The 25,290-nt window shown below is 23.9% G+C and overlaps 1 protein-coding gene across 1 annotated transcript; it reads right to left on the reverse strand.

The window, feature by feature from the left end:
* Window positions 1-53: 53 nt before the first annotated feature.
* LOC145832678 (spermatocyte protein spe-26-like) lies at window positions 54-25,290 on the reverse strand. The gene is made up of 2 exons (XM_082939980.1): window positions 24,451-25,290; window positions 54-149 (listed from the first exon to the last, which is right to left on the reverse strand). The coding sequence occupies exons 1-2, from the start codon at window positions 25,288-25,290 to the stop codon at window positions 54-56; spliced, it is 936 nt and encodes a 311-aa protein (XP_082796106.1).

Genomic DNA, 25,290 nt, shown 5'->3' on the forward strand with positions numbered 1-25,290 from the left:
TGTACTTTTTTAATTGTATAAACTTTATCAGAGAGTGAAAATCTCCTTATTTATCATACAAAAATGAAAAGCCATCTCGCACCCCCTGAAATGCTGCCTCGCACCCCCAAGGGGTGCGAGCACCCCTGGTTGGGAACCCCTGATATAACCTATAGGATTTTAAAAATGTTTATTTTTTGTGTTGACTTTTTAAAATTAAAATCCAAAATTTAATAATATTTTAAAATTTTAACTCTATATGAAATGTTACTCAAATAGACTAATAAATTCATGTTTCAAGATATTAACATTTTTGATCATGAAAAAGTAAATATGTTTAATATTTTTATATGGTATCAGTTGCTTTATCAGAGCGGGGGTCGACAGGCATTTGCTGGCCAAACTATAAAAATAAAAAACTGGCGAACTGCAGTTGTAGTTTCGGTTTTTGCTTTGAACTTAAACCTCACAACATCTAATGTAATTAAATAATTTAGCAGTAAGTTTTATCCAAGATCTTTTTATCTCTTCATTTAAAATCTCAGATTATCTAGTTTAAGTTTTTTTAATATTCATGCCACATTTACATGGTCGCGGGTTGAAGTTTTATCATCGTATCCAAATTTAATTTAAAAGTTACTCACTGGCTGCACTTTAACTCTTCATTGACCTTATGTGGCTTACGGGTTGCAGTTTAGTATATGCAGGAATATTCATAGCACAGTGGTCGGCAGCTTTTTATAACTCACGGATAAACTTTCTTAAAAAAAGTTGCTGGTTACAAAATATCCTCCGGGGGCCGCATTTATTTCAAACTATGTAGGGATCAACAAAAAAATACTCTTTTAAACAAAAAATGTAATAAAACAAGTAATTTTGAAGCACTATTTAGTATATTTAAAAACTATGAAAAAAAAACCTTTTCGTAGTAATAGCTAACAGTTAGGTTTTAATTTAAAAATGTTCACAACTGATAGCTTTTACTACGAAAAATTTTTTTTTAATTTGCTTTTAGTTATATGTCTCAGCCAAAAATTCTCTGGCCGCATTTTCCTCGCTGCAGTTTTCCGATCTCTGTCATAGGACATTTATTGGTATAAATTTATTCACTTTAATTTATAAATCGAAAATTCGAATAGTTATCATCTTATGTTTAAAACTAGAATTATTTTTTATCTAAGAAACTATTTTAAAAAACTTTGTTTATTTATGCGAGTTAGCTTTACAGAATTCTTCAAGTAAATGTATAATACACTCAAAAATCTACTCAACGAGAACAAGTAAATTAAATTGTTTATAACAGTAATGTTTTTTTTTTTTGGGAATTTAAACTCAATATATACAACATAGTTTTAACAACTTAAATTTATATATAATCAGGCCTATAATTTATTTTGCATGTTTTACAAACTGATCATAACAATACTGATTTATTACATCAAACTAAAATATCTTAACTTTTCAAACTTTTTTTAAATAAACAACATATTAATTGCAAAATGAAGCTATAAATACTTAACAAAAATGTTATTATACTGAACGAAGTATAAACATTTTGTTTAGTAAAGTAAAAAAATCTACAAACAAAATGAGTTTTTGATCATTTTAATCTGAACTGCAAACAATATAACTTGAGCCGGTCAAATTGTTAAGAGTTTTAATCTCCTTTTCTGACCAGATGTCACTAATAACATCATATATAAAGTATTTGCTTCTGATGTAGAATGTTACTCAGCAAAAACTAAAATTTTATAGTCAACACAAACAGCTTTGAAGTTAAATAGTTTTAAAGTTTTCATAGTACTAGAACTAATTAAAGTAAACTTTCTAGAAAAACTATCTAAAACTTCACAACACGAATTAATGCAACCACCAATAACAAACAACTTGTTACCCATGCTAACTGAATCATGATGATATCTTTCTTTGATCATATCAGGTAAGTAAGTCCATTTATCTTCGTAATAATCATATGCTTCTACTGACTTGGATAAGTAACTGTTACTGTATCTCATATAGCTACCTCAAGTAACAACAATTTTACTTTCAAAAACTGTAAAAGCTGTACAGTTTCTATTTTCTGTTGTATAAGCTAACTGAGTCCACTTCTTTAACATCAAGTTGTAAATAAAATAAAATCCATACAAGTTTTTTTGAAAGAACAAACACAAAAGTATTTGTTAGTTCGGTTTAATTGCGCTATATATGACCAAGTTTTATCTTTATAACGAAATTTTCTGATTGATTTATCAAACTGACTGTTTTGCAAACATCCACCCAAAACAAACAAATCAGAATTAATAACATCAGTTTAACAACGATAGAGTTCATTTGGCATACTTGTATACTTTTCACAATCAAGTACAGGACCTTCTAGCTTATATTTACTGTTCACAACTTTTTTGTCTTTATTCCTTCCTCCACTAACTAAAACACTGAAATCATCTTGTTTGCAATATCTATTTTCGTACAAAACTTTTGGTAGAAAATTAGAACTTTTTCTTTCTTTTTTGTATTGTTTTACCTGGTAGCAAATTTGATAAAACTGAACCCATCAAACTTTTGAGAATTTAAGTACACCTAAAAGAGTATTTTGAAAGATATACGTATAACTGAAACCTTATAATAATGTATTGTTACTTTTAAAAGATATATAATTTTATTCTGAAAGCAAATTTCAATGAAATAAAAATTATCGAGAGTTAGAAATGCTTTACTTTGAATGTTTAATTCTTTTATAAGTATACGAAAAGTATTTAAATGTTTTTTTTAATTTGATACGTACAGGAAAAAAATCAGGTTATCTAATAACTTTTTTAAATCTCCTTTTTTACTCTATATAGTAAGTTTCATTGTTTCAATGGTTTAAACATTGAAAAATTAATAAGCTATTTAATAATTTGATACGACATTAACTTGGTATTGACATTATTATGAAACATTCTATTTTTGATAATGTTTTAACTTTAATTTTTAAAAGATTACATTTTATAATTTTACCGGCATATGAATTTCAAAGATATATCAGTAGTGTTTAAAAAAATCTTTAAACTAATAAGCTATACAAAATAACTATTAAAAACTTTAACATACAAAAAATTTTTTATGTTTTTAGTAATATATTTGATATAAAACAAAATACTTAAACAAAAGATGTTTTTTTACTAGAGAAACTTATTAACTTTTTAAACTAATCAAACTGTTATATAATTTTAAACCTATCAACATTCATATTTACAGAGACAAAACGTGTAACCCGTGACAAAAACATTAAAGCTTTCATTACTAAAGTTAATTTCAATAAATGATTTTTAAAAATATCACGTTATTCAAAAAGAGACTACTTACGAGCGCTAAATTCTGATTATATTAAGAATTAAAATATATTATACATTTATAAAAAGTTTTAAAGAAAACTATTTTCGTTTATTCACTTTTTGTCTAACCAACATAATGTTACAAAATATAAACCTAGTATAAGTCAGTTGAAATAGTTGACGTAAGCTGTTTTATTTGGATAAGTTTTTAGCAATACTATAAAAGAATACAATGATAAAGTTAGAGAAAAAAACTGAACATTTATAAAAATCTTTTTTTTTTTCAATAATCCCAACTTACTTAAAACATTTGTAAACTACAGTTAAGTAGTATCTAAACAACTTATATATTTTAATGCAGGGGTCGGCAAACTGCGGCCCGCGGGCCAATTGCGGCCCGTGAAGGGTAAATCTGCGGCCCGCGAGCACGTTATTTTTTTGAATGGAATGCGGCCCGCGAAAGAAAATTTTGTGGCCCGCGAGCATGTAAAAGTGGCCCGCTGAGCAAAAATATATTTCAAGTAAAATTTTTTTCGGTATTTCGATTTAATTTCTTTAGTTTGGTTTTAATTCTCTGTATAACATTTAGAAATAATTAGAAGAAGTTACTACTTTAATTTAAAAATGTGAAAAAGACAGATTAGCTTTCTAACAGGATATTTTTCTGAGTTTCATAATAACTTCTTTTTTACAACAGCAAGTAATTACCTGAAAAAAGAGTGCTTGAATTTAATAAGTTAGTTATATTATACCTATTTATCAAATAAACTAAATGCAGATGTTTTCCGTTTTGTACAAAAGTAATGCACAGTAATTAACTAAAGTGTCATTTCTTTATAGCTTAGATGTTCTTTCCAATATTTTTTATACCTAAGTTTCTTTTATATATTTTTTATTTGTAAATGTTATGTTTTAGTGTAAAAACATTTAAAATAACATAGTAATAAGAAAAAAAGGTTTATTTAAGTTTTGTTTTGATACATTTTAATTTTTTAGAAGTTTTCTTTGCACTTGAACTAATTTATATGCACACCAACTTAAAAAAATGCTCATATTTTAAACCACTTTTTATAAAATACTTTAGTTAGTTTAAGTTTAGTTAATGCATAATTTTCTAAGTTTGTTTTTTCTACATGTAGTATCTAAATTTGTACAGACAAAATTAAAACAATATATATGACATAAACTAATATAGTTTTTGTTAGGTATACATTTTCATTTTTCAAGCATTGATTTTGTCAAACTAAGTTAACTTTTATGCTTTGCATATCAATACACACATTTGCTGTTTTTTGGAGCTACCTATTTAATATAAACTAGACTTAGGGCCAGTTTATAAATATTGACACACACTCAGACTATTACTATTTTAAGACTTCAAATCTCAGGCCAACTAGTCATTTTATAAGTTTTTGGCTAGAATTGTTTTTTGTATACAAAAATATCAAGAATGTTTTTGTTAATTCAGGCTGGCTTTTTTGCTTAAAAGAGTGGCAAATTAAACTTATGATGTAAGTTTTGCTCAACCCAAAGTGTTAGTTTCAGTTATAATTTATGTTATAATATATCAAGTTCAAGCTTTGAACTTGAAAATTTATGCTTAAAAATTTTGGAAAAAAACTTTAATTTGAAATTTTTTTAAAAAAGACTAGAGTTTCAAACAATTTTTACATGTAAAGTAGTGAAATTTTGATTTGACACAAAAAATTTAGCAAATAAACATTTCTTTAACAAAAAATATACTAAAGTAGCTTAACAGTGTTTTTTAATATTTATATACTTTATAAGACACTTTTTAAACTTTAATTAAACTTTATACTAAAAATAAAAGAAGGAATTGTACTTCTAAAAACTTTTGGTGCATTGCACCTTTACTTGTAAAATTTCACCGATTGTTGTGCTTCTAGCTTGAACTAAACCAAGAAATTATACTAAAGTGTCAAAGTTTAAAAACATCTCTAATAAAAAATCTCAGATGAGCAATAGTTTTTCTATCAGTGCTCTCATCTTAACATATTGATTAAAGTCATAATTTGATTTATGCGACTTTATAACCTTAATGCATTTCCTAAATAGGACTTTTTGTTGTCATTGAAGAAATAAACAAAAGTTTTTCAATACTACACAACAAAAATTCTAAAAAGAAGTTTTCAATTATAAACGGTATCTCATTATTAATAATAAATTTTGCTTCTTTATAACTTGCCTTAACAACTTTTTTCTGATAACTCTGTAGTTACTGAAGATAATCATGTGCTTTGTTGGAACTGACTTTTATGATTTGGTTTTTTATCGTTTCTCGCAATAACTCCTAACTAACGTTTTTTTTTTGTTGCTCGTCTTTTATTTTACAACTAATATTTTGAAATTCTTATTGCAGATAAAGAGTTGTTGTAATGCTTAATAAAAAAGAGGTTTTTCTCTTCGCTAGTGACTCAATTAAGTCTTATACTTTTGTTAAAAATGTTTAAGAAAATTAATTGTCCATTCCAGCTGACTTATATTTTTTTGGCATGTAATTTGTTTACTGTTAATAAGTTTTGTTATTTCTTTATGTTGTAAACTTTGTTTTAATTGGGTTGCTACACAAACAGGCTATTTTAAAATGCTTGAAAACTCAGATGTGTGTGAAACTTATATTTTAAACACTTGAAATAAATCTTAGAATTCCCAGAATAGTTTTTATGACTGTAGTGTAGTTTACTTATTGTAGTTTTTTCTTGTTTTTTTTACACTTTGTGTACTTTTTAATGATGATAATATTTTTACTAGGTTCTTAAGCTTGATTTACGACGATTTACTAGCTTTTTAAACTTTTAATGAACTTAGGCTGGTTTTATACAACTCAGACATTTTTGCTTTTTAAGTGACAACCATGTAAAAGACTAGTTACTAATATAATATTTTATTTAAGTATTCGAGAATTAATTATTTTAAAGAATTTGTTCTAGCCTTCTATAATACAAACAGGTATTAATTTTATTAAATTAACTAATTACTAAATTTTTTAATGAATGTAAACTATTTAACACGCAAAAACTATTTTTTGAAGTTAATATTTTTAGAAATATGAAAAAAGGGGTTGATAATATAACAAATATATAAAAATAACTAATAAATTGTCTTTCAAGTTTGGTTTTTATAGAGAGTTAAATTGTATTTAAAACTACAAAAGTATTAAATTTAACTAAGTAAGTGCTTATGAAAGTACATAGTCTATTAACACTTAAGTATATTAGTCAATGTAGATTTTATTCTAATTTAATTTAGTTTAATTTAAATAGTCATTCTATGTATAGCTAAAAGTTATTTAAAATGATGAGGTGAATAAAAGTAAAACTTTTGTCTAGTGTGACTAAAACTAAAACCAAAAGATTATTCAAATGTCACTAAAACTAAAACTGCGATCGCGAAGACTTTGTAAACTTGAAACTTGGCCCGCGACCACCAACTGCCTGCCGACCCCTGTTTTAATGCTCAATTTTTATTTTGGATACTTTTACAACAAGCCTTTTTATTTGATAAATTACCTTTTTTCAAACTTTTAGATTATAACTTATCAAAATGTCAAATTAAAAAAGTTTAAAACTTTTAAAATATAATTTTGAGCAGTTTATTTTTCTGTTATGGAAAATACATAATATTTGAAAATTGATAAATTTTAGTAATAAAGTCTTCATTTGAAATTGTACTTAAAGTTGATTAAAATAACTAGTAGTCTGTATAAAATAAAAGAAAAAGGTAAATATGTTATCAAGTAATTAATTTTTAGTCCACAATGCTATTATGTTACTTAGCAAAAAATTGGGCTTTGCAACAACTAAGTACTAGTCTAAATAAGAATAAAAAACTTGAAATATTTTTTACTTTTAATTTGTATCTTTTGAGAAAATTTGAACACAAAATAGACACTTATGAAAAACTATAACAAAATTTAGTATAATACAACATAACTTTTTTGTACATTTGACAACTTCAAAACAACATAAATTTTTATAAGCAAAATGTATTTTTTTAAAAGTATAGTTTGTCTACTTCGTAATTTTTTGAAATATAAATTTATTAACCATTAATAGATATTTATTTATATGTTGTAATCTAAAATTTTTAGATAAAACAGAGCACTTCAATTTCCTTTTCTTCTTTAATATAATGGGTTTGTTAATGTCAAGTTTATGACCTAAAGTAAAAATAATCGAAATAATCAACTTTCAAACTGAAAAGGGAAAATGTGTGAAATTAAATGAATGCACTTTTACCAAATTCAAAACAAGAACTGAAAGTTTTGATTTTCCACTAAAAGTTTTGTATAAAATTGGTATTGCAGCCAAGATGATTTTAGTGTTTTAGTTTATGGAAGATATAATAAACAAAACGAAGCAGTAGATAGTGGTTTTAAATTAAATGGTCCTAAACTAACATGTAAAAGGTAACCTACATACCCGAAGACCTCCATGACTGTAGAACTGTTGTTATTGATTCAGATTTGATTCAGTTTGTTTTGGGTGAAAATTTGCAAGATGCAAATTTCAATGCATCTGTTGAAAATTTAGTAACAAAACTCAAACTTGGTCATGTAAAACTCAATTGAACCAAGACAAAAACTATTATTGTATTTGTTCTTTCGAAAAACAACTTGTATGTTATAAGCTTGAGTGGTAAATGTGTTGTTTACAATTTGAAATCAAACAATTGGAGTCAATTAGCTAATACTAAAAAATCGAAATATGGTGGTATTTTTACAGTTTTTGAAGGTAAAATTGTTGTGTCTGGTGGTTTTTCAAAAACAGATCATTATGAAAGTAGTTGGTCTTATCTAACTGATATGATTAAAAAAATGGTTATCATGCTTCAGTTAGTATGGGTATTAGTATAGAATTTTATTTTTATTTTAGGTGGATGTTATAATTTTAGTGCTGAAATGTTCAACAGTTGTTCAAGACAGTTTACTTTATTACAATCAACTCATTTAACCCTACCGAATAATTTCAGTGTTCGAGCCGTTACTATTGGCTTTAACATTGTGGTGTTTTCTAGGCAGAATAGTAAAACTATCGTATCCATCTACGTTGTCAAAAACCATAAATGGTGTGTTCTTACCCATGCGTTAAAAAATTGATTTATTTTTCGTTAAACTGTATGTTGTATTTACAAATTTGTAATTCAACTTGTGCTTTAATTCTGTTAAGACTGTTGTTGTTGTTGATTTTTTGTGTTAAAAAAAGTTTTTCTAAATTTGAGTTTGTCTGAAATGAATAAATAAGTCGGAGATAAGAAACTGGGAAGTAATAACGATATTCGATTTCTTATACATAAAATTGTTAAGAAAAGTTTAGAACTTAAGAATTTTACACAAATCTATAACAAATATTACTCTTGATTTACTTTATCTTAAACAGAAATAAAACTAATTCAACTCTTCGCGAATAGTATTTCTAATAAAGCCAATAATATTAGTTATCATATGCTATAAATACAATTTCATTTGAGTTATAAATATTTCTAAATATTTGTTAAAACTAATCGACATATCGACTAATCGAAAACTAATTGAAAAGTAGGTTAAATGTGTGGAATCTCATCTGTTTTTATTCTAAAAGTAAAAAATCACTCATTTGATTAAAAAAACTAAAAAAATAAACTAATAAGCATTCAAATTGTCAAGGTTTAAAAAATATAACATTGGTATGGAAACTAAAGCTAGATATATTCATAATTTAACATTTGTCATGATGTTAAGTTATTGTGTTAAAGGGATACTTATTTTAATTTTATTGATAACCCTAAATACTTATTAACAATAGTTTAGATCAAATAGTTCCTATTTAATGCAGATAGTTTTAATTTTAAGGTTACTATCATATCATTTAAATTTACTTTAACATAAAAAAATAATTATTTTATTTAAAATTTTAAACCTTTTTCCAAACTCTGTTTTACGCAGTTTTGAATTGTTTACGTCTAGAAATAAGTTTTTGCTATTTTCAACTTAGTTGCAAAATTAAGCTTCAGTTTTTATAATTTTTATTGAAAATTGATTAAAGAAGGTTTTGAACCTTAAAGCTTTATAATCTTATATATGCATTGAAGTTTTGTAGTTCTATATTTACAAAAATTTGATTTTTTTTTTATTTTGTAAAAACCACAAACGAACATTGACTGTGTCCTAAACAGATTTAAGCGTTATATTTACTATACAAACCTTGTAAAAATTAATACATTTTATATACATATATATACACTAATTTATCATTAATAAGATAATAATTGCAAATACATTAAACTATTTAGTTGCGTTTGGTTTGAAAAAAAATTAGATAAACTTAAAAATTAAAGTTTTACTTAAGCAGTTTTCGTTATATGATTTTACATGAACGAATTCATTATTCATAAACTTTTTCAGATAGTTCTAACATTAATTTTTAATACTAAACTTGAAGAAAAATAAATACGTTATTCTAAAAAAATTAAATAGTTAGAACACTGTAACTAACAAAATATATATTTCTTGAATCCTTCTTTATAAGTACATTATTGTAGTAAAACTTTGTAAGAAAAAATTTGTTCTAAAATTTAGATCCGGTTTAGTAAAAATTTCTTAAAAGTTTAAGAACTGCCAGTATATGATAGCTTAGTATACATAGAGCCGTTTGGTATATATAGTTTAACTATTATGCTGGTTTATAACAGATAAGTTTTGTTTTTGATTTTTATATTTTTTTTATAAAGAAACTGGTTTAAAATTTGTTTTAAAGCATAAATCTACACCAGAGGCATGTTTAGACTTTTTTAAAAGGGGGTTCACAATTTTTTTTTTATTAATTTTCCGCTCAAGTACGCATTACTTAGCTATAAGAACGCAATACTTAGCTGAAAAACTCTGTGTTTAAAATTATTTTTTCTGCTTAGAAAAAAAATAAACATTTAAGTATTAATGGAAAAATATTATATTTTTATGTACTATACTGTATTAAATCTAGATAAATTAAAACTAAAAGAGCTGGAAAAAATTTATTTGTAAGAAAAACATTTTTTCAATTACTTTAGTCTATAAAAACTCAAGTTTCACTAAAAAATGGGTAATTACCTTGGATGATGTTGCACCAATATCAAGCTGAAATTATATTAAATTCAAACCATAAATATAGGAATAAAAAATACATTTTATAAATACATAAATAAAACTTGTTTATCAATTAATCAATAAAGCTTGAATATTTAATTTCTTTCATTTTTAAAATAAAGCAAATGATACAATAACTTATATACATTCTTATGCTGTAGAATCAACTAACTATTTTAGTTTATTGTAAATGAATTTAGTTCTAATTATGTATTTATATAACTTGTTTAAAACGAAGAATAATTTTAGATCAATCATATAAACTATGGTTCAAAAAGATATTAAACACAATATAATTTCAGCTTGATATTGTTGCGACATCATCCTAGGTAATTACCAAAAAATGTTTAGACTTTTATAAAAAAAATAAAATATCTCTAATTATAATTAAATGTTTGCCCGATGTTGCAGAAATTCAAATAATGATTTTAAAATCTCTCAGAATTAAAAATTTCAATAAATCACGAACCAACTTTTTGGCCAACAGATATACAAAAATAAAACAACTATATATATCAAAACATCATTTAATGATAAAAGAATAAGTTGCCAGCAAAGTGTAGTGGTTTAAAGATTATCTGAAAATTCTTTAAACTGAACTTTTTAAGGTTAAAATCCAGTTGGTTGACACATAAACAAAAAATATATATTTTAAAGTACAAAAGCTTAACACAACATTATTACAAACAACAAACTTGATAAAAAAAACTTTAGTAATTATATTGGACATTTTTAAGGTAAAATTGTACTTACTAGTTCAAAAGCAATACTGTATCAAAAATTATTTATACTATTATTTATACTTTATATTAAATAATTATTTATTATTTAATTTTACTAAGAGCATCTTAGTAAAAAGTTTCCTAGAAAAAAAATGCTATTTTAAAGTTTTTACCTATTATGACGTCACAATTAAAGTTTTATTTAAAATCTATTTCAGCTTGGCAAAAAGGAGCATTTTTTGTTAAGTAAACTTTTTTATCTTTCAGTGTTATAAATTCAACATTCATTATTTAAAGTTTATCAAATAACCAAAATAAAGTCAATAAACAATGTTTTTAGTGATATTCTAAAAATCTTTTTTTATTTTATCTTTTCTTTTTTTTCATGGAGTTCACAGGAAACAGGAAACCAGTCAAAACACGCCCCTGATCTACAGACTTTATACAATTTATTATCATACAAAACACTTTTTTAAAATATTTATTTCAACAAAAGTTATTAATATTCCAGCAAAGTAGGTACTATATTTTGTGTCTCAAAACAAGAAAACAAACAACAATTTTTACTGCAATTTTTATTGACTATCTTTCATATAGTTAGCATAAGTGACTGCTAGTAAAAAATGTTTTGATTTCTTTAAAGTAATATCATTTAGCGTTAAAAACAAAAATAAAATTGGCCTACTTACTCTTTTAGTTACAGAAATTATTACATATTTTTTGTATATTTGAGTTTTTAATAGAAAATATTCTTGGCTGTAGCACTGTAATCTAACTAAAACATATATGAAATTAAGTAAAAATAAACTTATAATTTTTCAGTAACATAAAAAAAGAAAAGTTTTAAAGTGTATGTGTTAAATTAAATAAAACTGTTATTTTTATGCAATGAAAAAAATCAAAACTAATCTTTGAATAAACTTAAAACATCGTACAAACGTTAAATTCTTTAAAATTTGTGATTTTCTTGTTGCCTAAATTTTAGAAATGGTATAAAAATGCTGTAGTGTTAAAAAAACTTAAAATAAAAATGTAACTTGAAAAAATTATTTAAAACTAATAATTTTAGATAAACTGCATTTTTAAAACCTTGAAAATATTTAAATATTATTTCTAGACGTTCAAAATTTTTAAGGTTTTTATAGTTGTTATGAAATTAAACTTTTAAAGTAAAGCGTTTTCTACTATTTATAAAACTTTTTGTACAATTACCCTTGTTAACTCAAAAGTGTAATAATCTAAGCACCGTAAAATAATAATATTTTTTTAAAGATTACTGTTATATATTTTTACCTTGATATTAATTTTTTTTTTAAACAAAGGCAATAACTTTTATGTCCTAGGGATCTCCATACTTACAAAATAAAAAATAAGACGATTGATAACTAAAAAAAATAGTGCAAAACAATTAATATAATCAAACTTATAAATTAAAAAAAAAGCATTACGTCAATTTAACATTATTATTAAAGTGAACGAAAAATTATTATATAAACAAAAAAAAATCAAACAGCAGTCTTTATACGTACAATTATTTATAATTTATACAGATTTAAATGTAGCTTATAACAACACAAAACAAAATAGCGTTTAACAAACAAAAGTACAGTAAAAATTAACAAACAAAAACAAAATTAACAGTTACGTTTATCTAAGTTCCTCTAAGTTTTAAAATAGAACTTTCTAAAGTGTGGACAGGTGTAAAAAAGCTCTTGTTTTTTATTTAAAATTGGTTTTTTGTCAGCAAGTGCTATCTCAATTTTTTACAAGCTGCAAGTCTTACAGATCCAACCTACATTTTTTATTTCTCTAATCTTATGCATGATGTTTCATTTTATTTCGTAGCATGTGTTATTGTTTTTTAATAACCAAATGTACTTGGAAAGTTATGTTCCTGTGTTATTTTCATTTCTAATATCAATATCGTGTGCGTACCATCTCTTTTGAATTGGCCTCCCGTGGAACCTATGTATTCCTTGTTTTCATTCTGAGTAGTGATTGTAGCTTTGTATATAACATTTTCTGCAACCACTTATTACTTAAGGAGCATGAAACTTTGTTGCGGTAGTTGTACGTCTTGTTCTCATGATATTTCGTATGGTGTAATTTACATAGTACTTACTTGTTGTGACATCTTTTTGTTGATTTAACATTTTCCGTACAACAGTACAATACTTTGTAGCTAATTCTGTTGAAAATCTTTTTTACGTTCAAAAAATAAACTAAGAACCCGATCACTTCGTAGAATCCTACATCTTTCTTCAATCATATCAGGTAAGTAAGTCAATTTATTTTTACAATAATCATATGCTTAAAATGATTTCGATATATGATTGTACGTTTCACCTCCAACAACAACAATTTTACCTTCATAGAAAGTCCACGCTGCATAACATCTAGTTTGCTTCGTGCTTGCTTTTTGACTCCATTTGGTATTTTTGAGATTGTATGAAAAACATCCACCATTGATTACATACAAGTTTTTCATGAAGCAACACACACGAAAACTAGTGTTCTGTATTTTTATTTGCTTACTAAATGACCAAGTTTTATTTTTAATACAAAATTTTCTAACAGATTTATTGTAACCACTTGTATGAGGTAACCCATCAAAATAATCAAATCAGAGTAAACAACAGCAGTTTTACAGTTGTTGAGTTCCTATGGCATACATGTATACTTTTCACAAGTTAATTTAGGACCATCTAGTTTATAAAACTGTTTACAGATCGACGTGTTTTATCGATTCCTCCACTTACTTAAATACTGAAATCATCTTGGTTGCAATATCTATTTTCATACAAAATGTTTTTTGGAAAATTAAAACTTTTTCCTTCTTGCGTTGTTTCTTCTGGTTATAAACTTGATGAAAACACTTTAAATTAACTTCAGATAACTTAAGAAACTTTAAACGTGTTGATGACCGTAAATTTATAACCAGAAAAAAATTTCATTATTAGTCTACAAAAAAAAAACTTGCAAAGGCCATGCGAAAACAAACTTTTCAAAATATTGTTTTTTTTTAAGAAAAAAAATATGCTTAAAAAGTATTGAAGGTTTTTAAATTATGATATGTACATAGAAAAATTCAGTATTAAAATAACTTGATTTTTTATTTTTGTTTTAACATATTTAGGAATACAACACTTAAAATAAAAATATATCAAAAATACCTCATTTCAGTTCAGATAATTTAAAACTTAGAAATACTTAGAAAAAACCAAGTTTTTAGCAAGTAACACAAAAGTACATTAGACTTATAATCTAATTAAAAACATTAGTTATAACAGCAGGCAAAAAAATGTTTAAACCTTATATATCTAACTGGTTTAAGTTAGATTAAGTACACCTCAGATTTATATTAAAAATAGAAAACTTCTCTCTTTGTTGACTTATTCTTTCTTTTAACTTTTTACATTTATAGTCATACTGCGTTTAGTATACTAAGAATTTTATTATGTTTATTCTTTTAACTTTCTGCTATAAAAACTAGTTTTGCTAATTCGCACATTAGCTTTTTTTATTAGAAGAATTTAAATGCAGAGTTTAGGTGTTTTAGTTTTAACTGAAGCATCTGAATGTTACTTTTAAGCTAATATGTACATTTATCAATAGTACAAGTATGATACATATAGTTTTACAAAAACTCATTAATTAATTACTTTTTTTTCGATGTTTACAACAAAATTAAATAATACCACAAAATTAAACTAATTCAAATAAAACAGATATATGTTTTTTAAATACATACTGTAAACTATGTTACGTTGAAATAAAACCAACATTTTTTGGTCAGTTATGGTATTATGTTTATTCTACATATTATAATTATCAATAAGAGTTTTATTCTTAATAATGGGTAATTTGTTTTAGTTCTTAAATTAAATTAACTTGTAAAGTACTTTTTTTTGATAACTTTTTACATGCCTTGTTTTTTTTTAAATAAAACATACTTTTTAAAATATTTTTGTAGCAATTGATTTTTAATTAAGTAAGAGAAAATGTTACAAATAACTCAATCTTTTTTAATGTTAAGTAACTTTTTTTAATTTTATTGATATGGCATGAAACTTTAAAGATTTATATCGCACGAAGACGCTTTTTCCGAAAGACACTCTGAAAAAAAAAGCAATTAAGATTTTAATTTTTGTAATAATTTTAAGTATACTAAAATCAAGCCTTCCTTTAAATTGTCTATCACTTTGTTCAGAACACTTCTTATTTTCGTAATAAAGCTAAGTAAACCAAAAAAAAGGTCAAGAATAAATTTTAAGTTTTTGTTTGCATCAATCTAAAGACTAGTGGTGTGTTTGAATCATAAGAAACGTCATTTTGTTTTAACAGAACTTTAAATAGAAGTTTAAGTATGAAGATTTCATAAAAAAGACTAATATGCACTCACAAATAATAAATCTATTAATAAACTAAATAAAAATAATTTGAATCTATTTAATACCTACAGTGTTTATTTTTCAATACTTTAAGGTTATATAGTAAAAACATTCAATAAATTTGGCTAGTGTTTAGCTTAAAATAATTAAAACAAAAAATAACTTTATACAGTGAAAGCTAAAAATTAAACCTTAATTTTTACACTTAGTAAAATATATTTAAATAGTTAATATAACATTTTACTTTAATAATTTTAAAATAAACAAATATGTTTTTGGTTATTTTATTTCTACTTTAGAAGTTTGCATTCAATTTAGTCACCTGAAGACAAGGAGCAATAAAACTAAAATTAAATAAGACAAAAAAGATTTGAAATTAAGTAGGTACATAATTAAATGTGGTTTTTAAAAAAGGAACTCCGGTACTTACTAAAATAGTTAATTAAACAAAAATTTTTTACTAAACAATTGCGAATTGCATTGCTTAAAAAACTCACAATTTTAGTATGTTTGGTGAGCAGATAAGCAATTTATTAAAATTCAAACCACTTTTTTTAACACATAAAAAAACATTCAGCACCGATTAACTCTAACAAGTTTTACATTGTAAAAAATAAATATAAAATTATTGCCTTTGCCGATTTATTTTTGTCTATATAACTAGTTAACGATTTATTATTCATTTTACTTTTTTGGTAATAATAAATAATATATAATACTTGGACTTAACACAAGTCTTTGTTTTGTTTTTTTAACTTAAATCTTATTATTTTTAAATAAATGCTATATTTATTAGAATATTAAAAAAAATAAAAGTCAAGTCTATGCAAACTAGATAAATGATTAAAATGTAGTTTATTCAAATGTATTAAAACCATATTTTTATGCTAAGTTTTTGATATAAATTTGCACGTGTAAACTTTTGTTTAGAAAATAAATGTATCCATTGCGTTATATTTAAACTACCTCAATTACAAATAAAAATATCGGTTTTTGACCTCAATGTGTTTACAATTAAATGAGAAAGAGAATTTTTAAACGCAAATTAAATAGATGACACAGATCAAATCATTTATTGCTTTTATTATATAATCAAAACATAAAATAACGTAAGAACTAATTTTAATGTAACTGTATGCGTTATATTTAAACTAGCTCAAATACAAATACAAGTGATGATTTTGTTTTTCAGAAATAACTTTATAATAAATTAAATAAGATAATATTTGTACGTTTAGTAAAGAGATAACATTGATCAAAATATGAATGCTTTTATCAAAATTTACAACATAAATTACCGCATGAAACTAATTTTAATATTATCGAAAAAATGGTAGAAATTTTAAATAAAGACATGTAGAAGAAACAAAATAACATTAATTTATGAAGAAAAATTGTTCTTTGCTGTAAATGTTAGTTTTTATAGAACTTCACAAAACATAAATGACTTATATCCCTTATTTTACTGCATGTACTTTGTGACAACTTATTTTTTATAACATCATATATTAACATACATGTACCAGTGTGATAAGAATTCAAAGAAAAAACTAAAACTTTATTATCAGTACATATAGCATTCAAAACAATTCTACTCACCTTTACAGAATTGATACACGATTTTACCAAAGTAAATTTTCTTGAATAACTGTCAAATATTTCACAACTTGTGATATTATATCCACCAATAACAAACAACTTATTACCCATACTAACTGAAGCATGAAGATATCTTTTTTCATTCATACCTGGAAAATTGGTCCATATATTTTTATAATAATCATATGCTTCAACTAAGTTGTGGTTATAACCTCCAGTAACTACAATTTTACCTTCAAAAACTGTACAAGTTGCGTCATATCTACTTTTCTTTGTTTTAGATAATTGGGTCAATTTTTTATTTTCCAAAATGTAAACAAAACATTTACCGATTCCACTAATAACATATAACTTTTTCTTAAAAGTACAAACACAAAAATTGTTGCTGTCTAGACATAAATGCATTTTAAGTGACCAAGTTTTAGTTTTGTTACAAAACATTTCAACAACTCCATTTAACTTTTTATTTTGCGAAATCCCACCCAAAATAACCAAATTATGGTTAATAACAGCAGTTTTGCATTTGTAAAGTTCCTTTGGCATACATGTATACTTTTCACATACTAATTCAGGACCATCTAGTTTGTAAACACTGTTTAAAACTTGACATCCTTTACCTTGTCCTCCACATACTAGAACACTAAAATCTTTTTGATTGCAATATCTGTTTTCATACAAAACTTTTGGTAGAATATCTAACCTTTTTCTTTGTTGCATTGTTGCTTCTGGTCTCGATTTAGACAAAAAAAACTTCACTAACTTCAGAGAAACTTCAAAAAATTCTAATCTGTTGTTTGTCAGATAAACGTATTATAACTCTCCTATAACAAACACTTTTTAAGTAAATAAATAGTATTTGATATTAATACCGTATAATAAATACTTGTTGTAAGTTGTAAATTTGATATGGTTTTACGAAAATACGAATGTTCAATAAAAAACAATTAATCTCTAACGTTAATTTTACTAAAGAGCAAGTATTAAAAATTTATGTTTTAAGTAAGAGAGTATATTACATTAAGATACTTAAATATTGTTATAGATGATATATGTTAAATAGAGTTTAGTTTAGATGATTTCTTAATATATTAATTTGATAGGTTTTATTATTATTCAGTTAACTTTCTGTTAAAATATCAAAAACTAAGTTTATTATTTGTGTTTGGTTACTATTGTGTCTTCAAAACTTTCGTAGCATTACAGAAGTAATAAGTTCTAAAAATTTCACGACTATTTAAAGTTTCTAACTAATTTTCAAATAAAAACACATACTATAAAAATCAATTTTATAAATGTATATTTATACATCAGAAACATAGCTTTGAAAAAATCGATTTTAATAAATAAAATACTTAACAAAAATTTAAGTCAATAAAGCTATTTTTTGCAAAGCTTATATATGTTTTTACAAAACGTACCTACAATTTTTCATAGTATTTAAGTACTTTGTTGTACAATTTATTTATTAAATAGTTTTGTTGTTTAATCTACATGTTTACTACAAAGAAGTTATCTAGAGAAGGTTTCTTAGATTTAAATTAAACATAATAATAAGTTATGTAGACTAAAAAACTTCTGAATAATAATTAGATTAATATAAAGTAATGTCTCCAAGTTTTATATGTATTTATAAACTAAAAAAAAATTATTGATTAAAACAAGTAGGTTAAAACTTTTTTGTATTAAGGTACAATTTGTACAGACGTTTTTAATTAACAATTGTTTGTTTACTAGTTTACTTATATTTACTTTTATCAAAATAATGCTAAAAAAAAACTTTGATTAATTAACTTTAAATATGTAAAAAATAATGAGCTGAACTATTTTAAGTATACGATTTATTAATAAAGAACGCAATTTTAAAATAAAGCTCTGATTATCACAATTTAAAATAATTAAAAAAAAATTACTTATGTTTTAAATATTTTTGCTAATTTATTTCATTTTTTGCTTACTTAAAACATATAAATAGGTTAGTAAAAGTTTATTTATCTTTTGATTGTTTTAAATTTCATTCATATTTTAAGTTCTATCAACTCTTGTTCAAACGATGAAGTATAACTAAAACATTTTTTTAAAGTCTATTTAACTTATTTTTATTATTTTTAATTATGAAATTATTCATTAGGCGTTCAAATCTACATTTTAAATAATGTTAAGCTCTATAAATTTTGAATTAACTATAGTAACAAGCATACATACGTTTTATTGCAGCAATTTGTTTGCTTACTTCTACAACTAGTTTTATTATCCAAACTAAATGTAGAAGGAACCAAATAAAGTATTGTAAGTTTATTAATTAAATTTTGAAATGTAACTTCACATATAGTTTGACACGACAAAGGAAAAAAAAACCAATTGAAAACAAGTTTATGCAAAAAGGGAGATTTAAAGTAATTTTTTCATAATATTTTGTATTTTTTACATTTTTTTTTATATAAAATTTGTTAATGTGTTTTTTTTTTGTTTCGTTTTATCTATAGCTGTTACATAGTAATAGATTTTAAAAAAATGTGTCTTTAATTAAACAAATTACAACAAATCAAAATACTAACAGCTTAACTTAAAACATCCAGTATCGTTACTTGAGTTAAGTGCTTAAACACGGCAAAATAACGTTGTTAATAAGATAGAATAACAAACTAAAAATCAGCACAACTAAAGCGAAAAATACGCTATAAGCATAAACAAATACACTAAACTAACTAAGTTCTCTCAAAGCGAATGCAAATCAAATAGCAACTACCAATACATAGATATTTAACTTCAAATTAATTATCTTTTTAAATCTAATATGGTTAATAAATATAAGCAAATGTGACGAATAAAACTTTATATTACGATATAAAAACTAAAAATAATAATTTTGACTTAAATAGCCAGTTTTAATACAGAAATTTTAAAATAATATGAAAAATAATATTTAGCTAATTATTATTAAAATTTTATGTATTATAATAATATAGTAATATTTAGCTAAAACTGAAAAGGCTATAGGAGGTAAGTACTGTTATAATTAATATCACTAATTTTTATTAAAGCTAAAAGCAAAAATTTGTTATTATACAAGTTGCAATAACACCTGAACAACTTATAAAACCTAGAATTTGACGGTAAAGACAAAAAGCATGGAGTATTAAAATTTATGGAATAACTTAGGACTTTTGTGGAAAAATTACTAATTCTGTATTTCTAAGCAATTTTATATGTAATAAAAAATATTAGACTAGATACATAATTTTTTTTATACAATAGTTTTTGTCTATAGAACACGCTTGAAGTAAAATTACTTTATCATCTTAATACTTGTAGATAATTTAAGACCTTAACTTCTAATTTGTATCAAAAATACAATAGAAAAATTTATTTTTCAAAAATTTAACTTCTTATAAATTTCAAACACTAAAAATAATATAAACTTTAAGTTTTGCCTGTTATTTTACTAATTTAAATTTCGAGTTTATTTTAGCTTACTTGAGGGCAAAATAGACGGTTTTAAGTAGTAAATGAAATGAAAGCAAAAGAATTAATGTAGAAAGTCACCCAACTAAAGCGAAAAATGCGCTATAAGCAAAACCAAATACGCCAAACTAACTACGTGCTCACAAAGAGAACGAAATGCAAATAAAATACGAAATTATTGAATCTATTTATTTAATTTTATTTAATGATTCTTTTAATATTATATGGTTAACAAATATCAATAACAGTAGTGAACAAAACTATTAATCACATTAAAGAGTTGAAATTATTTTTTTTGCAACAGCTTATGCTCTTCGACTTATAATCAAAATATCAAAAATAATCACATTTTAAATTTTAAATACTTCTAAATACTTTAAATATATTCTGAAACTGTTAACTTTTTTTTAATATGTATTAATGTATCTTGGTGATGTTTATAAATAAACCATGATTATCATTTTAAAAAATTGTTAAATTTGAATAAATATTATAAATATTTTAAGTATTTTAAAAATAAAAAATAGTATGTTAAGTTTAAATACATTTTTATAGTTCTTATCAATATTTTTTTAATCAATATTTTTTACCTAACTAATAATTTCTCATATAAGTAATAAATAGTATAGTCATTGTTCTTCAAGCTTTTTCTACTGTTGAGATAAAGAAAGTTATCAAATCAAACAGTAAACGAAATATGATCTATTTCGACAAATATAATAAAAAAACGTGTATGTATTTATTTCTAATCATCAAATGTTTGATATCTTTTAAAATTGTAAACTACGAAGGTATCCTAATTTTGTGCAATTAAAATATAGAAATTTGAATTAAATCAAAGCTTGTTTTAAAATTAGAGCTTACTAGTAGTTTAAATAAAGTAAGATAACTACTTTGTTTTTAATTTTCAAATCATGCAATCTACTCAGTTTTGAAACATATTATGTTTATGTTTATCTGAGGATGATTTATTTTAAATTTTTCCAGTTATTTGAAATTAAATCGAGTGATTGACATCAAACTTAACACCTGAAGTAACAATAGAATAAAAAAACTTTAGATTTTTCAACAAAAATTTGTATAAAAACAGCCTTTGCAACAAAGATGATTTCAGTATTTTAGTTTGTGGAAGATTGAATAAAAGATAGGAAAAAGTATTTTTTTTTTAAACTAGATGAACCTAAACTGATGTAGATGTAAAATGTATACCTACATAACCGAAGACCTCTATTGTTATTGATTCAGACTTGTTTGTTTTGGGTGAAAATTTGCAAGGTAAAATTTTAATTCATCTGTTGTAAAGTTTTGTAATAAAACTAAAACTTTGATGAGTCAATAACAACATATAAAACTCAATTATATCAATAATAAATATTTATTTGTTTGTAAATTTAAGAAAAACTTATATGTTCTTCATGAAACTGATAGATGTTTTTTTGCAATTTAATAAATGACAAATGAGCTCAAATATCTTAAACTAAGTAAACTAAGATCTAGAGCAACTTTCACAGTTTTTGAAGGCAAATTTGTTATTAATGGAGGTGTACATAATGAATCACTATAAGCATGAGACTATTATGTAAACAAATGGACTTATTTACCTAATATGATTAAAACTATAAAATTTCATGCTTCAGTTATTATGGGTAATAAACTGTTATTGGTGGATATAATAATACGAATAGCAAAGTCTTTGACAGCTTTAAATAAAATTTAGATTCATTAATTCTCCTTTTATAAATAGTATAAATCTATCTTACTTTAAAGCCGTTTGTGTTGGTAATAATATTTTAATTTTAGCTAAGAAAGGTTCAGAAAGTTTGTTTATGATGTTATTAATCACAGTTGTTCAAAAAAGTATATCAAAATTTTAAATAGCTTGATTTGTTCAACTTAAATTAGATACAACTCAGATTGAAGTCGAGTAGAAGCTTCACTGATTTTAGAACTAATAATAGTTTCTAGCTATATGCATTAATGTTAAAACCGTGTTTAATTTAACAAAACTTTTGTGTTGTTTCTATAGTTTTGTGTTAGTTATTCATGACTGTCATAAAATAAAGCTTAAATTTCGTAATCGCTATTTACTTAGAATTTTAAAGCAAAAAGTATTAACACATTTATAAATGTTTTAAGTTTTAGCTTGAAATTACATAAAAATGCTAAAATTAACAGTTTGAAGAAAATTATCAAGATCTGATTAAACTTTTTTCATCTAAAAGTCGCGAATAAATTGAAGTTTTATTGAAACATTTAGGTTAAATAAATGATGAGATCAGTGTAATAGAAATAAATTAGAAACTTTTGAATTTTTTTAGAAATAACTTTGTTTCTTTTTTTAATTTTTTGAAACTATTTTGTTTCCTAAACATTCAGTAAAGGTTAGTCTTTAATCGTTTTGAACGTCATTTACAATACATTTGAATCCAACTGCAACCCAATTACTTAACTAGGTTTAGGGTTAATTAATATTTTACATTAAAAACTTTTTTAAATTTTACCACATCAAAAACAAATTTTTATGTATACAAATATACAAAACATAGTATGAGTTTTATCTTTTAAACATACGTTATAAGCTTGCAAGCTTTATAACTATTAAATATTAACAAAAATATATTAATATATTTACTTTGACCATGGTCAAATAAAATCGACAAAATGCTGTATAACATATTAAATAGAGTATAATCATACTAATGCATCGTCAAAAAGAATAAGTTTTAGTTACTTTAAATACCAACTTATTTCCTTAAATTTAAGAATCTGCACAGCGACTCCTAAAAAAAAATTTTATGACAGTTTTCTTAAAGATATACGTGCACTAACTAATAAATAAATTGAATAACAAATATACCTAGCTATACTTCTATACAATGGTTATATTTTAAACTTTTCTGAATTACATGCTTATTTCAAACTATTTGTTACAAAAAAACCAATAACTGTTTGTATGACCACGAAACATTATATACCTGCTGACATGAACAGCTTCATTTACAGTAGTTGATAATTTTTTTAAATTTATTTAAGAAGTTTTTGTAGCTTAACAACAATATAACGATTTAAGAATAGAGAGGGGTTAATGTATCAAAATGTTTATAAATGTTTTGTTTTGATAAAATTAAAGAACATGTTATTTTAAAAAATATATACATTTAAAGAATAATCTTACTTTGATCAAAAGTACAAAACTTAAAAATAGTTAAACTTTTAGAATAAATAATCTTTTAAACATAGTTTTTTTGGCATTATTGTTAACATGTTTTAATTATTTAGAGCAACATTAGATAATAACAGATTAATAAAATTGTTACGTTTGTAAATAATTTTTTGCGTTAAAAATTTCAGAAGAAAAGTTTTAGAGAAGTATTATGACGTAAACAAGAAATAATCGATTAATAATTGGTATCAAACAAATTTTGTCTTATTTTATTTTCATACAAACGTTAAATTAATTTGATTACAGTCTATTATTTCAGTTAAGTATAAATTTTATTTTTTGTTTTAAAACAAGGTTAAATATTAAACATTTTAAGTATAAAGATAACACAGAATTAAACATGAAATGTCCTTCATTAATTATGTACAAAATTGTTTATATTAGTGAAATTATAAATAACAACGAACAAAAATAATATCATTTTAAAAAACACAATAAAGTATATCAACAAATTATTTTTGTTCAACCAAAAGTCATTAAATTTATTCTGTGTAAAATTTAAAAAAACTTGAGCGAGAAATATTGTTTAATTTTTCGCACATTTTAAGTGACCACTAGTTTTTGCTAATATCGTAGATATATACTTTTGTATTAAACACAAAAAAAAATTTGTAAAATTTTGAAAATTTATTACCATTACAAATTGCATTACAGTAAGAGGGAAATGAATGACTTTGGAACTTTGGATTGGTTTAACTTTAGGACAAGAAAGTATGGGTGTTAACAAAGTGAATTTTATAGAAAAACTGTCAAAAACTTCTATACTTGAAATATACTGTCCACCAACTAGAAACAACTTGTTACCCATGCTAACTGAAGCATGATAATTTCTTTCTTTAATCATGTCAGGAAAGTTAGTCCATTCGTTTACATAATGATCATATACTTCAACTCGTTTTATTATAAAACCCCCATTTCTACCTCCGGTAACAAAGATCTTACCTTCAAAAACTGTACAAGCTACACTATATCTATATGTCATTGCTGCAGCTTTTAGTGTCCATTTGTTATTTTTCAAATTGTAAGCAAAACATCTACCAATTCTAGTTATGACATATAAGTTTTTCATGAAAGAACAAACACAGTTAAAACTTTCTTCTGCATATAAGTTCTTGATCTGCATTATATTTGACCAGGTCTTAGTTATAATACAAAACTTTCTAATAGATCTATCATATGCTCCATTCTGCAGATATCCACCCAATACAAACAAATTTGAACTAATAACTGCTGTTTTGCAACTATACAATTCGTTTGGCATGTAAGTTAGCTTTTCACATTTAAGTTCACGACCATCTTGTATATGAACACTATTTACAACTTTATTTTTTATAGTTCTTCCTCCACAAACAAAAGTACTGAAACTATCTTGGTTGCAGTATCTGTTTTCATACAAAATTTTTAATGGATAAACAGAAATATGTATTTTTTGCGTTTTTCTATCTGGTATTGAACTCGACATAAACGACCCCAT

This window comes from Thalia democratica, chromosome 3 (genome assembly GCF_965202585.1).
Source record: "Thalia democratica chromosome 3, ktThaDemo2.hap1.1, whole genome shotgun sequence".
Taxonomy (NCBI): domain Eukaryota; kingdom Metazoa; phylum Chordata; class Thaliacea; order Salpida; family Salpidae; genus Thalia; species Thalia democratica.